The following is a 17,198-nucleotide window of genomic DNA, read 5'->3' on the forward strand; positions in this document are numbered from 1 at the left end:
ACCCCGATTCCCCCCTGCCATGGACCTTCTGCTGCAGCTCTGGCTGGTTTCTGTGGTACTGTGACAGTGTGGAGCCAGGCTTTCCATGGAGATCAGCCCCAGCAGCACTGGGAGGGTATGTGGCTGGACGGGGAGCTGCTCTGGGGCCAGGATCTTGCAGTGGTGAGCATGGGGCATGCAGGCAACAAATTGCAGCTCTGTCCTGGCCCATGCTGTCACTGTTGCAAGATCCCAGTCCCAGAACAGCTCCCTGTCCTGCCACATGCCCTGTCAGCACTACTGGGTCTGGTCTCCTTTGAAACCCTGGCCCCACCTATTACAGCGCCGGGGCGGCTGGGAAATGGAGTCTCCTGCATGTCCAATCTGGCCCATGGGCTGGATTTTGCCCACCCCTGCCCTACACCGTACAGTCTTCCCCGTCCCCTTCCCCTGATGCACAAGTCACCCCAGCCTGGGGCAGGCAGCGGCTCAGTTCCAGCTTCAGCTCAGGGTGGAAGCTGGAGCTGAGCTGCCGTCTGCCCCAAGTCATTATTTAAATCTGAGATAAGGCATTTCTGGCTCTTCCCTGCTCCACTGGGTTCAAGGAAATAGATATACCTTGGATGCCTTATGTTGTTTATTTGACTGCTTTCTATTTCAAAGTAGCCTGAGTTATGTCTTGTCTTGCTGAGACTTGCTTCGGTATACATTTTTAGCCTCATCAGATTGATCTTAAGTCTTTTGTGTCTGGGCTCACCCATGCCATCAACTTTACTTGTTATGGAGGTCTATGAACAATGGGTTTTTCAGTCTGGCAGCCAAATCCTGAATCCTCCCTACCTCTCAACCCTCTTAGTTTTCATCTGGTACCTCTTGCTTTTTTGTGAAAATCAAGCCCTGCAAAAAAACTACTTTCAGACACTAGTCTGCAAATAATGCAATAGTTTTGCTATTTTGTGTATTGTATTGTCGTCCTGAGAGAACTAAACTGTCAATCATAACTTTGAGTTTCATTAGAGCCTAATTCCTTTAAAAAAGGGGGAAAAGGCCCTTCCCTGTGCTTAAACTGCTATCTAATATAATGCACTTAAGCATGGTTCTTGCTATATTTTGGGTATAAGACACTTGGAAGGAAATAAGTGTCAAACACCTCAGACAACAACACATTATAGCGCTGTCATTCAGAACTTAAGAACAGAGACATCAAGCTCTTCACTTCCTTGTTGAGAGAGTCTGGAGAATGAGACTCCTTGTTAGAAGCAGGAAGTTTAAAGCACACTCTTTGTTCAGATGTCGGCACAAAATGCCTTTGAATGAAGAAGGATTCTTCCCTAAAAGGTCAAAGACAGGAGACAAAAGAGAGCACAGAAGTTTTGAAGGGTGTAAGAGGACAAAATCCATGACAAGGCTGTCCGCTTCTTGGCCAAGGATAAGACAAAGGGGTAATGACAACTTTGCCCATTTCTGGAAAGGAGCCTTTCATCTGATAAGGCCTGTTCTTGCTCATAGTACTAGCTTTGGTAGTTGATTTTCTTGCCTCTTCTTCACAGTGACACAGCTTACCCAGCAACTTGAATGGACTAGGTATGGTGGTTAATGCAGAGGTCTGGGAGAATGCTACGTCTTGTAAATGAGAGACAGAATTAAGAGTTGAAGGTGCTTCCTCCCTGGATGGCTGGTGTGATCTTGAGTAATTCCCCTGAGTTTCAGTTTTTAATTATACAATCAAAGTTTCTAAATTCATAAACCCACTTTTGAAAATTTCTGTCTCTGCAAAACCAATAAATAAAATATTTTTTTTTATTTAAGAAAATGCAAATGGTGCTTTGAAACTGTCATTTTTCGTCATCTGCTATAGATGCTATGACATGTTGGAGAAAGACGCTGGTATGTGGTCTGAGGGAGTAGGGGAAGAGAGCTCTATTTGAATACAAGTATTGAGTATTGGATTCAGAGTGCTGCAGTCTCTTTCCCCATGTCATGTTACAGTTGTGGGCACATTTGTGATAAACAAACCATCTGAAAAATACTAAGTACAAAAACCAGAAGTGTTTGTTTGCAGAATGTGAGCTCATTACTAGTTTAGACCTTTTCTGTGTAAACAATTGTCCTAGACTCCCAGGAAAGTCTCTTTTTATTCCAAAACATATAATGACCAGCTTTTGGCCTATGCTGGTATGAAAAATGTGAGAGCAAAATGGTATGTTAGTAGTTATTTTGCATATTTCTTTAATTTGTCCAATGAGAAACAGTAAGGTAAGTTATTTTTCTTGCTGCTTTAATTCATTAAACATTCTGATTTGTGAGTATAAAGAGTACAACTTTTTTTTTTTTTAATCAGCCAGTTGAATTCAGCACTAATGTTTTCTGGGTCACCAGTCTAAATCCAGTAATGTTCCCATCCGTGCTTCCATTTGATACAGCATTGCCATGGGATATAGTTAGAAATGTGAAAGGTCTACTGAATTTTACTTGGCTTGTAATTTGTAACCTACCAACCTTGATTCCCTTGAGGTTTTGGGAGTAGATCTGGGCCATCTCTTCTAACAGCAGACTGCTTCTAGTTTTTGCTCCATTTTACAAAGAGAACAAAATTATTACCAAAATTAAAAATATTTACAAGTCATTAAATAAATTAGTACCTCCCCTGAAGATATTTGTTTTTCTGAGTGTAGAGTTACTTGCACTGGATATTCTGAGTATTCCCTGGCTTGCTTTACACTGGGTTGCAAGAATGACTTTCATTTTTGCATTTTGTTTCTTGCAAGTGGTACACTTGTGTTTTTACAGTAAACTAAAAGCCTGTGAAATCCTTGGATTACAAAATATTTCCTCACATTGGGTTTCAGACGAGAGGTAACACCTAAAAAGCCAGAAAAGGAAGGTCTTGCCTTATAGAGGGAGCTCTGTACAGTGACACAATAGCTGATATAAAGAGTCAGTGTAACTGAGCAGAAGGCAAAGGAACAAAGAAAGTCCAAGACGCAGTGGCTGCTTTAGACAAAAGGAAAGTGGAAAGTCTCTTTTAGGATGGAGAAATTTAAGGCTGCTCTTGTGCTGGCAGGGGTAGGGGATGCTCTTGGTTATCGAAATTTCTCCCGGGAAAACAATGCTTTAGGTGCAAAGATCCAAGAGGAACTGAAAGAAATTGGAGGGCTTGAGAATCTGGTGCTGTCTTCAGACAAATGGCCAGTAAGTGACAATACCTTGATGCACATGGCTACTGCAGAGGCTCTCATCACAGGTGAGTAAGACCTGACTAGTGAACCCAGATGGGAAGGAATAAACCTGTGGAGCTGCTAACACACTTATAATAAACTTTAAATAATGTGGGTGTAATGAGCTTGCAAGAAACTATTATGAGTCTACCAGTACTGCTGTACTGAATGATGATGAGTATAAGCCTGCTGCTGGGAGCATTACTTATTCTCCCTATAGATTTTTTTTTTTTATAGTGTCTCCCTATAGATTTTTTTAATATATAAAACTGATTAAAATTTAGATTAGCACAATTTGTATCTATCAAAGAAAAAGCTTGTTAAAGAGATTCTCTGCACCACACGCTTCCAAGAATAATACAGTCCACAAAAATTAAACCGATTTGAAAAGCTTTAAACTTCTTGTGCTGAAAATAATATACACAGAACACTTACTCATATAGTTTCTGTACGTTATGTTATACAGAATACTGTGATGTCACGCAGCCTGTTAGAAATGTTGTCTCTTCGAATCTGAGACTAGGTATAGCACCTGGAAAGATAGAAATGGAAAGTCTTCCCTTATGCAAAGAGCTTCTCTGTCTGGTCTACAGAAAGATATTTTAAAACTTACTGTAGTTTTAGCTAAAATATCAAAACAGTCACTATTTTTAAATTTGTACTTTCTCTAAAATCACAAAAGTTTTGACCTGTGTTTTCTCAAGGCAATAGCAGCTACCTGTAGCTGGCCATGTTTTCTATGTCCACACTTGCCAATTAAGTCAAGACTTTTGAGATCAGCAAGCCCTTTTCACAAAAAGCATGTCAATAAGCACAGCTTTTTTTTTGTTTTGTTTTAACAACACCTTTTTCTTCAAAATTTAAGTTATTTTCTTTATCTATACAAATGAGCCTTAAGAAAAAAAACTAACACCAAGTGCTATTCTGTAACTGACATCAGAAGTTTGCAAATGTGCTGAATTGTATGTAAGAATAATCCAAATCAATGAAATCTCACATGCTCTTATTTCACTGTTTTATCTGTCTGCTGCTAAACTGTTCTAAATTTAGTTTCCAGAGATCAGTTGAAGAGCATGTTGAATACTTCACGCTTGACTGCTGACTAACCAATGGTTTGAAGGATAGCTAATGCACTAAAGATAAGGGCAAGATGTCAGCCTATCAAGAGGAAAGATGACTAACATATTTCTGAATATAGTCCATGATTAAATGCACATCATGTTTTCTGCTTCTTGAACTCTATAAAGTACAAATGGTATCTCCTACATCTAACAAGTCTTGTCGTATCAGTTACGCTATTAGTAAATTATATTTTTGAAATGCAACAAGCACAGCTGGTGTGTTATAATAAAAAAAACCCTCACTATAAATCACAACAGCAACTCTCCTGCACTTTTGTTCTCACTGGTGAAACTACCACAGCAAAATGCATGATTTGGGCTAGTTGAAGAAATTGCGAAGTGGGAAGAAAGAATTTTTAATGAAAATTTTTCAGTTTATAGCCACATTTTTAGTAAGAAAGCAACTGTGACAAGTGCACCTTGTCTTGCTACTTGAAGAAACACAAAATCCCTGCTATGCATGTCTTTAGCACCAAAAAGTTTAAAGGAAATGGGAAATTGGGCCTGATTTTGACTTCAAACTGTTGACGTCGATGCAATAGTAACGCTAGAGTATGTAAAATAGGATCTCTTGGGCTGAGTTAACTAAAGTTTATGCTTCTAACCTATCTTTTATATGAATGTGCTACTCATAGACTAGTTTCTCAGGCCCCCTCTACACATTACAGGTATCACAAAGTTACCGAGTTAATTGCACAAATTACCTTGAGACCAGCTACACTGCAAAGTAGCTATCACCTTATAAAAAGCTCCAACCAGCTGTAAAATTAGACCTCAACAATGTGTCCTAACCTCATAGCTAGTTGCTATTGAGCTTTAATTTACATGTGTAGCAGGGGGTGAATTAGATCCCATTACACCTTTACCTGCCATGTGTAGAGAGGGTCTCAGAGATTAAAGAGCAGCACTGGTGAACTCATTGCATAGGAGGAGTTTCAGGCTATATGTAGGTAGAAGTGCAAGATTCTTAGTACTATGTCAAAAATTTGGAAGATGCCTTGGCCCCATAAAAGTGAAACTTTGATCAAGAAATAAAACTAAAACCCTCAATGTCCCCCCAGCTGTGTTAACAGCAAATGCAACAAATCTTTATGGCAAAAACATTTTAATTGTTCTTCCTTCCTTTCACCATTTGAGTGTGTGTATGTTTTATTATAAAGCACTTATGGTAATATCCTAGGGCTGCAAATGGGCTTGACTGTGCTGCTCTATGCCAGGTATCCCCAGCCCATGGCTTTCAGACAATACATTGACTGCATGACCTTTCTGATGTTGCTTACAGCAAATTACAAAGTTAAAACTGAGGTTGAAAGGAGGAGCACAGTATGAAATGGCCCAGCATTGCATTTCTTGCTCAAGTCTGTTGCTTCTTTGGTGGAAGTTGTGGGTCTGATTTAGACCCTGTACAAACATAGAAATTCAGGTAAAAACTGCTCTAAAGACCCTGTTGAAAGATTTGCTGCTGTAAGCTGCTCATGGCTCGGAACTGTTGGCAACCACACATAGTCCTACTGACTTGGACTCCCATGTACGCAGATGAGTCTGTCAGTGTGAATCAATAGGCAGGACCTATTGAGGCTTCAGAGTACAATGTTATTCTAAAAGCTGAAATACTTGAACTGGCTGGACTTCCATAAAGTACAAAACACAAGTACTGAGGCTAAGTGGATTATCTTTCGTGATAGGAGATCCATATGAATGTTACTGATGCAAGAATCTACATTTCTGACACAAAGTAAGGTGAAAAGATGGAATCATGAAGCATGGTAACCATGATCAGTTCTGATACTGCATCATTCTTATGCTACTTCATTTCCCCTCCCAAAAACAAACATAGGTCTGATTGTCTTAGCATAATTATGCAAGGAAATAAGGATTTTAAGAAAGGTAATTGGAGAAAAAGCCAACTGGTTTTTTATTAATCTGCTTAGTATTTTCATAGTAAACCACTACTTCACATTTCAGTTGCTCTTGTAACTCCCTACTGGGGAAAATGAGAACTTATTCCTTTTTACTCGGGCAGTAGTGGTAGTTCATATTCAGAGGTGAGGCCATTCTGAATTGAACTAAAGGTCCATTATTCGCTACAGCCACTTGAAACTGGCTAAACATCCAAGTGTAAAGTCTGATCCACTAACAAAGAGTAAAGAAATCCTAGGAGCTTTTTCTGTTGTGTTTTATTGCATTAAAGGAGGATCAAGATACCTACATTACTAGTTCCTGCCAACAGTAGGAGACACTGTAAAGCCATCACTAAAACTAGGAAAGCCTTTTCCTTTCTGATTTGAAAGAAGAATTTAAATAATCAGACTTCAGTCCTGAAAAAATAAAATAGTTTTGTTCCTACTGCACTTGACTGCAAACGCACCTAATTGAAATTTTCCTCTCTGTATGTCTATAGCTGGAGTAATTATGGTGTTATGCTGCTCAAACAGTCCTAAAATGTTCTGGAAGGGGATATGTATGACTCTCTACAAGGAACATTTCTATCCACCTTCTGTATTACTGAATCTGGTTTTCACAGATGAACTGGCATCTGACTGACACCTATGACTGAAATGATTTTGGTGGGTGGGATGGTTTGTAGAAAGTCATGTTTCTTTGGAAGTCTGTGTTTGGTAAGTGGTATAATTTATATATTGCGTATGGAAATAGGAAATAATGTGCATCTCCTCCCCTTTTTTTTGCACATTACAATATAAAAAAGGAACAGCTCTGGGTTATGAACCTCCATAATGTGTCTTAAATTGAGTCTCTTCTATTAGTCTCAAGAAATATCCACTGACTGCTATAAAGAGGCTATTAAAGGAATTTTCCCTTGGGAATGCTTGAGGCATGTAATTTTTTTTTTCTCTTTGTTCCTTAGTATATTTCAAACATAATCAGACAAATCCTAAAATCTTTACTTAGTCCTTAATAAGTAAAATAAATTGATTAATTTTAAAAAAAAATCAAATAGAAGCCAGTGGAAGCTGAGTTGGAACTAAAGGGAGATTCTGAGACTCTTAACTCATGTTAGATACTATTTTTTTTATACATAATCCTGAAGAAATACTGTATTACTGTAGTACTGAAGAAATAGTGTATTATTCAATATGGTAAGGATAGTAGAACAGGATAGTAGAACTGCATCCCCAGGAAATACCTTGAGTTTTAACAGAAAGAGCTAACCTGAAAATGTAGTTAACCTCTGTTTCAGAAAATGAATTGCTGATAAAATTGCAAAGCCGGTAAAGATTTATTGTGATAATAAATCTCTTAAATTTTGAACAGAAGATCAGGGTCCTGGAGAAACAAAGTCCCAGGGCCCATACCAAATAACCTACCATTCTAAATAAAAACTATAATAAAAATATAATTAAAAAAATTATCTTTGAGGTTAGAAATCAGTAATTCTTCAAACAGGGAAATACAGTCTTAAACTAGAGAATTTTTGGCAAATAAAGGCTGCAGCTTAGCAATAAAGCAATGATCTGATAAGGAATGCCTTGCATTCGAAAACTTGTCTAACTTTATATCAGCCATGCAGTTGATCCAGTAAAAGATATCGCCCCCCCCAAAATCCCATCTTAGCAGCTCATTACACCTTGCAGCTCACTTTGAGCACACAATAGTCCTGTTAAAGTCAAAAGCTGCCTATATAGTGCTTGGGGGAGAGGGAGGGGAGGGGAATGAGGTGGGTGCTTTAACTAGACCAATTCCTGGGCAGCCACTCTAATTAAAATGGCTCACCATCATGTGTATTAAACCTCTGCATGTTTAAAAATGGCCACAGGATGCTTTATCTAAACTCCATTTGGCTTAATACATGTGACAATGAGGCGACACCACAGCATCCTAATTAGAACGTGGAGAAGACTCAATTAATCGAGTCTCCTCCAATGCACTCTAATTAGGATGCAAGCAAGCATGTGTTTAGGCAGCCAAAGACGCTACTTGTGTCTGTGTACCCAGCCCAGTTAGGGCCTAAGTGGATCTCATAACAACAGTTGCTAAAAGTGGGGACTCCTTTATTTTTCAAATGAAGGGAATAAGAGGGGGGGGGAAAAACAAGCAAGCAATTGTCCCCCTCTATAGCCAAGGTAGCCATACCACAGCTCATGAGCCTCTGGTGACTCCTGGGTAGTTTAACCATTGACAGTGGGGGGAGCACAGCTCCAAAATTCTGTGTCCCACTGCATGTCAAGGTTTTAGTTTGTTGGCTAGGATTAGGAAATTCAGCCACGCAGCCCTATAGTGTATGTACCTTGGTTCTGCTGCTTTGTTTTGTATTTTAGTTCAGAGAGAGACTCAGTATGCCTGCTCTGCAATTGTTTTCAGGGCTTCTATAAAAGTGTTTGTATATTCACCTGAATGAGAATTTTAAAATGTCTGGTGCCTGGTGCCCTGTGTCGTCCTTCCCATCCCATCTCATTCCCCCCCAAGCCATTTTGTCTTTTCTTTTGCTTACTTATTAATAGTCTCTTAATGCTTTGTTCTAAACAGATTACTGGTGTTTAGAAGACCTATATCGTGAACTGGTAAAACGCTATGTTGATTCTATTGACAAACTCCCAGGGAGACGGTCAGACCCTGCCACCATTGAAAGCTGCTCACAGTTAAAGCCGGATAACTATCTCCTGGCTTGGCATACACCGTTTAATGAAAAGGGTACAGTATTTTTGGGTCATCTGTGTTTGTCAATAACAGTTTTTGTAGAGTTAGAAATGCAGGGAAAGGGTCATTCCTTTTTCCTGCAACAAACAAAGAGGATAGCTTTGCAACAATTCCATATTTGCCTGAAGGTGGCAAGTGATCTGCCAGGAATTCCTTTGTAAGGCACGCTGTCCTTTTGGAAATCCAGCCTGCCCCATTTAACATCTATTTAAAGAAACATTATACTTGAAATTATGCCTCTTGGTCCAGATTTTTGTCCTTGATTTGCATGTTTGTTTTACAGAATATTTTCTGCCATGTTTCATTTAAGTTTCAATAGTTTTTTGAAGTTCTAAATGCGATACTGTCTAGAAAAACAAAATGTTGCATTTGCAAATGAGATTAACATCTAAGGGAAAAGGTTAGCTAGCAAAGTAACTCTGCTGCAGAAGAAAAAATATGAATATTATAACTTTATTATATTTTCCTTCAGGTGGTTAGAGCAAAAGATTCCATAGAATAATTTATTCTTCACTAATAATCCTGCTATCCTCTATCAAGAGACCCTCTAGGATCCATTATGGCTCTCTATCTGTGACTGTTTCATTTAATGATAAAGTGACTCTAGTTCCTTAAGGTTAAATAAACTCTTAGCACACATGCAGATGCCCATGCATACATACTTTGTTTATCCTTAATGAACTGGAGAGTTAATTTATCAAATGATATTTTGGTAGTATTATTGTATTATTGCTGTAGTTATGATCCAGGGAATATGGAAGAAGCAGGATTTATTTTGGCAATATTACTACTTAGATTAGGTATGCATTTGGAAGAGATGTTAGACAAGCTTTCAAGTAATACAAAAAAATTGTCTAAAACTTCTCTCAACTATATAACTGGTCCAATAAAAGATATGACCAAAAAAATCCTACTTCTTATCAAATGAAGTATTCACAAGGAGACGCACAATTGTGGTATACTACAAAGATGTTGCCCTGAGGTGATGAGATGCTATCACAGTCATTCATATCAGTGCCACTCAATGGTATCACACATTGTTGCAATATCATGACAAATACACTGCAGTGCAATGCCATGATTATTTATGGCACTCGGTCCTCTTTGACAGAACAGGAACCCTCCCTCACCCTCTGCTTCTTGCAGCAGCTGCTTGGAGAGAGCAAAAAGAATTTTAGCAACTCTATTCCATTCACTTGGTACATCTCACTTCAGCCCGCATACCTGTGGGTTGGGCAGTGTGGGTAAAGACCCTTCGATGGGCACTGTGTGCACTGTGGAAATTGACTGGGATGCTGAACTCAGGTGAGGGCCTGCCTTGTATGGCCCTGAGAAGATGCATGTCCCACTAGCAACAGCACTCATGTGCTAGTCTTTAGGGTCTGGCCAAATTCCGACGTGCGTAACTACATATTGGCTATCTAACTTCTTTTTTCCTGCTCAGATTCCTTTGGATACAATTGTAAGTCATTTTGTATGTTAAGTATTTGTGTATTGTTGCTGTGTGCTGTCAAACAGCTGCTGTGTTCCATTCCAGTTGTAGCAGAACTACATCACAGGATAAAATGATTCCCATATTACAGGCAGAATTATTAGTTATGCCTGTAGTTAAGGGCACCTGACAATTTCTGTTTTAGGACCCCATTTTCTGCCACTTATAATTTGCCAGACCTTTAGCAGTTTAGACTGAGCTTTTCCATGCTTTGTGTTAGACTCATTTTTTAATTTTTGTCAAAGTGTCAATAAAATAGTTCAGTGGTCTCTGAGATGGAAAAATGTTATAGGAAAAATGTTCTTAAAATATGTTCTTAAACTCTTAACAGTGTAAACAAGAAGCTCCAGTGCCTTTTTGGAATCAGTAACGTGGCTTTTGGGTCTGTGAAAATTCACTCAAGTGGAGAGTCTTGGGTACCAACATGGCCCAAAGATTGTCGTCTCTGAGCATGCTCCAGGCCATGCCTCAGGGTCACAGATGGTCTTTTCTTGAAACTGCTCTCCACCAGCTGCAGGAGGCATTGGTGTCACTGAGGAACAGAAGTAACCAAGTGAAGTACTCTCCTCCATGGTCCTAGTACTGTCCTTTCAGGTGTCCACGTAGCATGAAAGAAAATAAGAAAACAGCATAAGTTATCTGCAGACAGGGTTGGAAGCAGAGGGGGTCAGTTGAAAAGGCAATGATAGCAGAATGTATATGATGACCTGGCACTGTAAGAGGGGCAGGCAGCCCTAATGCAGAAGGCCAGCTGTGAGTGTGTAGAAGATAATAAAGGAGTACCCTTTATTACCTATGGGATAAGCCTCTAGGAGTTTAAAACCCCAAAGGAGAGAGCATAGAGGAGCAAACTAGGGGAGTGAACAGACTTTGCAGGCAGGAGGTGAACTAGAACCCAGATAGGTTTGCTACCAGGAAGAAGCAATGCTGCTGTCCTGGGGCAAAGCCAAAGCCCCCGCCCTGCCCCCTTTCTTGCCCAGAGAAGGGTCAAAGGCTTTTGTTTGCTAGTTTTAGTGTGAGGATTGTGTCTTGTATTTTAAGGACTGGCTGAGGAGCTCCTAAGGGACTAAACCCAGCCTGCAAGGCAGTAGGCTCATGAACCGGGTTGGGCAGGGCAAGACGGACACAAGGGAATGAGCTTTAAGGCAGTGGTTCTCAATCTTTACAGAGTCCCACTGCCATGTTTGTTTGTTTTTTTTATGTGGCAGCATCCCTACTTGAGAACCACTGTCGTGCTCAACTTGCCTTGCTGGTTCTCAACCAGGTGCTATCACTGCCACAGCCCGGTAAAGTTGCCCCATGCACCTGCTGCACAGCCAGACTGGGGAGGGTGGTAGTATGTGCATGCTGTCCTGCCTCATTAGGTTCTCTCCTAATCCTAAAGCAGCCCTAGAGATTTTCCTGCCCTGCTTCAGCTGAGCTGCATGTGGAGCCAGGTTCAGCCAGACAGCAGCTGTGACATTAGGCAGGTTCCCTTCCCCTGCACCTTTTCTTAGGCTGGCAAGAAATACCTTAGGGACCTGCCACAGCTGCTTCTGTTTCCAGCTGAGCCTGGATCTCCACAGCACCTGGCTGAGGCAAGCAGGAGTGGCTCTGGGACCTCCCTGCACCCCTACCCTTGCCCCCAGGGCAACTGGAGACAGGGTGAGTGGGGGAAAGGAATTATAAGAGGGGAGGTGCCACTAAGCACAGAGAGGGACCAGGGGGATTCTCACCTGATTTGGGGGACTTAAAAAAACTCCCGCAGCATCATCAACTGAAAGGGGCATACATCTGTACCACTAAACCTCCTCTGGATCTTTCCCTTGCATAGAAGCATCAGACAAAAGTCTGGTGCTCAAGGAAGGTCCTAGGGATGTGGGTCTCTTGCACAATGGCAAGGAAGGACTGCATGGGCAAAGATGTATTCTTTCACTTCTTTGTGTGCAGAAAGTTGAAAGGTCACTTTTACAAGGTGTTTTAAATTGCTTTTAACGTCTTGCATGCTCTAGTCATGAAAACCTACTACAAAGAAAAGAATATGGTGCTAAACTGAAATATTTGGCTCTTTGGAGATACCTCAGCCAGTGAGTCTCTGAACAAGTCATTTCAAGCCAAAATGTTCACAGTTGTGTAAAAATTGCACATCCCTCATATTCTGGGTGCTCAACCAGAAGAGAAGGACTGAAGGCTTACAAATGCAGTTGAAGATTGAGGAGTTTAGACTGAGCATAGAAAATACTGAAAAAATGCCAAGGCAGACAAAACTCCTGGGGTAGGCCAACTACACAGTAGCAAAAATAATTCTTTCTTTGCAAGCTTTTTGGCCCAAACACCCTTTGTCAGGCAGAGAAGAATTCAAAGACTGTAAAAGTTCTCTACCTAGTAGAGACCGGCATTTGAGTTGCTTTGCTTTTTTCTAATGCCAATACTGGACATAATCAATAGTAGACAAGTTAAGAAGTCATTTTAATGGCAGCTTTCAAGTTGCTTAAAAGAGAATCTCAATTTAGCTTACATTTTTATAACACATTTCATTCAACAGGATACCAAGGCAGTTCAGAAAACACCTGATAGAGAACTGTTACAATTTTTTAATTCTCCTCTGCCTAATGAAGGGTGTTTGGGTCTGAAAGCTTGCAAAGAAAGACATTTTTTGCTACCGTTTAGTTGGTCTAATAAAAGGTATTCCTTCTACTCCAAGAGTTTTTATCTGCTGCTTTTTAGGCCAACACAGGTACAACCTATATCCCTGAAAAAATGCCAATTTAAAAAAAAAAAATCAGGTCCTAGTCAGCTCTGCCTGGGTGATCAGAAATAATTTTTTTTTCCTGGACTTCACTTTACCACTGGTAAAATAGAGATGATACCACAAATCACAGTGTGTGGTGGAGATCAATTGATTAATATTTGTGTAGTACGCCGGTATTGTAGTGAGAATATTGTAGCTCCATCCTCTTTGGAGCCAGGTTGATGAGGGCTGCTATTAAATCTTCCTCTCAGTCCTCTTCACCAGACAAAATAAGCCCAGCGCCCTCAGCTTCTCCTCACAAGTCATGTGCTCCAGCCCCCAATCCATTTTTGTTGCCCTCCACTACGCTCTCTCCAATTTGTCTACATCCTTTCCATAGTAAGGGGCCCAAAACTGGACACAGTACTCCAAATGTGGCCTCACCAGTGCAAATAGAGGGGCATAATCACCTCCCTTGATCTGTTGGCAATGCTTCTACTAATACAGCCCAGTAGGCTGTTAGCTTTCTTTTGAAACAAGGGCACATTGTTGGCTCATATTCTGCTTATTGTGTACTGTAACCCCCAGGTTCTTTTCTGCAGAGTTGCTGCTTATTCAGTCAGTCCTCCCCCTGTACCACTGTATGGGATTGATCCATCCTAAGTGCAAGACTTTACACTTCTCCTTATTGAACCTAATTTGTCCAGTGGAGGGCAATGAAAATGATTAGGGGATGCTGAGGGTGCATTCCATCCCATCTTCCATGTCGTTGATCAAGATATTGAACAAAACCAGACCCAGGACCACTTGCAACCAGGTGCCAACTAGACATAGAGTCATTGATTACTACCCTTTGAGCCCAATGATCCAGCCAGTTCTTATCCACCTTATTGCCCATTAATCCAACCCATATTCCTTTAATGCTAGCTCTTAGTTTTCACTTTTTTTTTTTTTTTGACTATGGGCCCCCTGTCTCCTTTTAAAGGATCTCAAGGCACTCCAGGGTGCTGAGAGGATCACTAACCTAGCTTATGCGCTAAATAAGGCAGGCATCCTAGAGAGAAACTAGGGTGTTATCATGTAATTAAAGACTATATGATCCTGCATACAATGAGATTGAATTAAGTTTATTCAGATCGCTTGCATTCAGGCATTTCCCCAGTGCTGGACTTTGTAGCCTTAATTTTTTTAATATAGGGTATTTTCTAAGATAATACCATATAAAAATTTTGTGAACTGCCTTGAAATCCTGTTGAATAAAATACTGCACTGAAGTGTTCTATGTGGAGGCAAAAATCCATGTGCATGGCTGTTAGGCCTGAAGTATGTTTTGAATGATAGCTTTCAGTCCCTTAAAAGTTATTTGAATTACTGTAATATGCTAGTTTCATATGACATTCATTATATTTGTATACTATTAGTTCCTTTTTAAAAAGGCTATAATTATGTTTTTAATGTAGGTTCTGGATTTGGAGCAGCTACAAAAGCCATGTGTTTAGGTATGAGATACTGGAAGCCTGAGAGGCTAGAAAGTCTTATTGAAGTGAGCATTGAATGTGGCCGAATGACTCATAACCATCCTACAGGTAACATCCATTGGAATGAAGTTTATTTGTCTGGAATGTATAAGACTGATTTTTAGTTTAGAGAAGACTAGCACAGCTCCCAATAACTGCCTTGTCAAAATCTGTTGTATTTGCAGACTCCAGGGTCCTGGTTTGATACTTGCCTGCAGTGAGGTGTATGTTAGATATACATCCATGAAATCTCTAGCTATAGAATGGCTAGAAAACCACTTGAAATGCCTAAACAATTTGCTTGTTACTTTCATGATCAAATTTAACATTTGGATTTATCCAGATTTCACTGTTTTGGAGGTAATCATGCCTTTATTTTGATTATTCTTGCCACAGTGATCATTTTCGTATGGTTAGGAAGGGAAACAAATTGGTTGTAAGGATACTTCCAAATCTGTGTGGCTTGAAGAAATCAGACCTAGCTAAACCAAAAAAAAATGTAGCATTCTGAAAGATCAGCCATTCTGTTTTGACATCTCTGTGCTACTGATAGTACTTACCATATTTACTTGACCCTGAGCTGACCCTGAATATAAGACCCCCCCCCCCAATAAATAGATTCTATATATGGAAAAAATATAGATTTCTTATAAGTTATAAATATAAGATAAAATAAAAATATAATTCTTGTAAATTATATAATTTTCCAGGTATAGAATCTAAGTTTTTTGGAGGGTTGTCTAGAACTCGCATCTGCCCTACACTGTTACAGCAGGCAAAACAGTTGTTGGGGGTGGCCCCTTTGCCCTCTGCTCCCTCACTTCTTCCCCCTGTAGACTTCCTGCCCCCTTCCCACCTCCAGTCTCCACCCCCAGCTCCCCACAATATCTGCTTCTTTCCCTCTCCCCACCCCTCCCCACCACTTCACCCAGCCTCTGATCCTCCCTTACCCTCCCTTACTGTTAGATGATGCTTTGGGCTCTCTTCCCTCCCTGGAGTACAGCACATGAAAGCTCAGCCTTTGCTGGGCTGTGCAGCAGCATTGGTACTGCTGATTGGCTGGGCAGGGGACAATTTTAATGTGTTCCATGCCAAAGAGAGAATCCATCCTGAGCCAGAGCCAAGGTACACCTGACAGTAAGGCAGGGGAAGTGGGGAGAGGAGGGGGAAGAAGCTGCAGAGGGCAAGCAACCCCAACCTGGGCTTAGGGCTAGAGACAGAGCATCAGCAGCTGCTTGCCCCCTGCTCCTCCCCCACTTCATATGTGAATTTAAGACAAGAGGCTTCCCCTCACCCCATGCTTATTGGGAGCAGGGGGGTCATCTTAGATTTAAGTAATATGGTTAGTGATATTTAACAGCAATAAATAAAACCACAGTGAACTTCAATATAGATCAGTTTAAACTTCCTAAAATGATTTTGCTTTCTACCTCTGATTCTTTAATCAGAATTACTCTATCAGCAATGTTGCTTATTGCATTAATAATTTCTATGAATTAATTGTATTAAAAATATAGTAATGCTGTCAAAATATTTAACATGACAAATTCACAGATACTTTTACAAATTGCATTGCCCTAATTTGGGGCAACTTATTACATTTTGCACTGCTATGTTTTGGTGTTTCAAGTTAAATATATCTTTGGAAAAAAACAAATTCCCCCCCTCCCCCCCCCAGCAAAAAGTGCCATCCTTTTTATTATACATTGCCTCTCCCTGACAGCTCAAGGAAAGAACATAGTCATGTCATAGTTAGGGAGCTGAGATGCTTCAAAAATAATGAACGGCAAAAAAATTGTTGATAAAGTATTAAAGCCCTGATCCAACAAGTCACTTAAGGCACAGACAGAAGTGCAGCTCCCCGGTCTAACTTATAGTGCTTCACAAAAAAAGCGATAAATTAGACTGATCCTTCCAGATAACATCTGTTGGGTTGGAAGGGTGAGGGTTCAAGCTCCAATATGGAGTTGATACAGTGAGAGACTGCGTGTTGGCAGCCTCTTCCCAGAGCCCTCTTTCCCCCCCCCCCACTCCCTTCTTAGGACGGTGGGGAAGGGTTGGGGAGGAGAAGGGATATGAGGGGAGCCTCAGGAGGCTCCCATCCACTTGCCTGCACTCCAACAGCAGACTGGGAAAATACCATCCTGAGCTCCCTTCTCCCCCCTCTCCCATCCTGAGCCAGCACTGGGGGCAGGGCTGAGCTGCAGCAGCCCAGCTGCTGGAGCAGACACAAGTTAATAAAGGCACTTTGCTTTAAAGTGCCTTCATTTGAATCTTCATACAATGAGGGTTAATTTGTCCTGCAGTCAGAGTGCACTGCAGACATGCTCTTCTGTTAAGGCACAGCTGGAGAACACTTTCAAGGGGCCAATCGCACAGCAAATGTAATTTCTGTCTGCACCTTTAAGAGCAATGCTTAGCTTAGACTGTGAGTAGTGACATTGATTTGCATCCTTGAAGTTAAGCAGGTGTGTAAAATGACTGAACTGGTTTCCTAGCCTTATA

General features: G+C 40.7%; 1 protein-coding gene across 1 annotated transcript in view; it reads left to right on the forward strand.

Moving 5' to 3' along the window:
* The first annotated feature begins 338 nt into the window (after window positions 1-338).
* Window positions 339-17,198, forward strand: part of ADPRHL1 (ADP-ribosylhydrolase like 1) — a 30,833-nt gene continuing 13,973 nt past the window's right edge. Inside the window, exons 1-3 of the mRNA XM_006272472.3 lie at window positions 339-3,223; window positions 8,804-8,968; window positions 14,637-14,762. Of these exons, the coding sequence (XP_006272534.1) occupies window positions 3,010-3,223; window positions 8,804-8,968; window positions 14,637-14,762 (505 nt within the window). The 5' untranslated portion in view covers window positions 339-3,009. The remainder of the gene's footprint in view (window positions 3,224-8,803; window positions 8,969-14,636; window positions 14,763-17,198) is intronic.

The sequence above is a fragment of the Alligator mississippiensis genome, chromosome 1 (genome assembly GCF_030867095.1).
Source record: "Alligator mississippiensis isolate rAllMis1 chromosome 1, rAllMis1, whole genome shotgun sequence".
In the NCBI taxonomy this organism is placed as follows: Eukaryota; Metazoa; Chordata; order Crocodylia; family Alligatoridae; genus Alligator; species Alligator mississippiensis.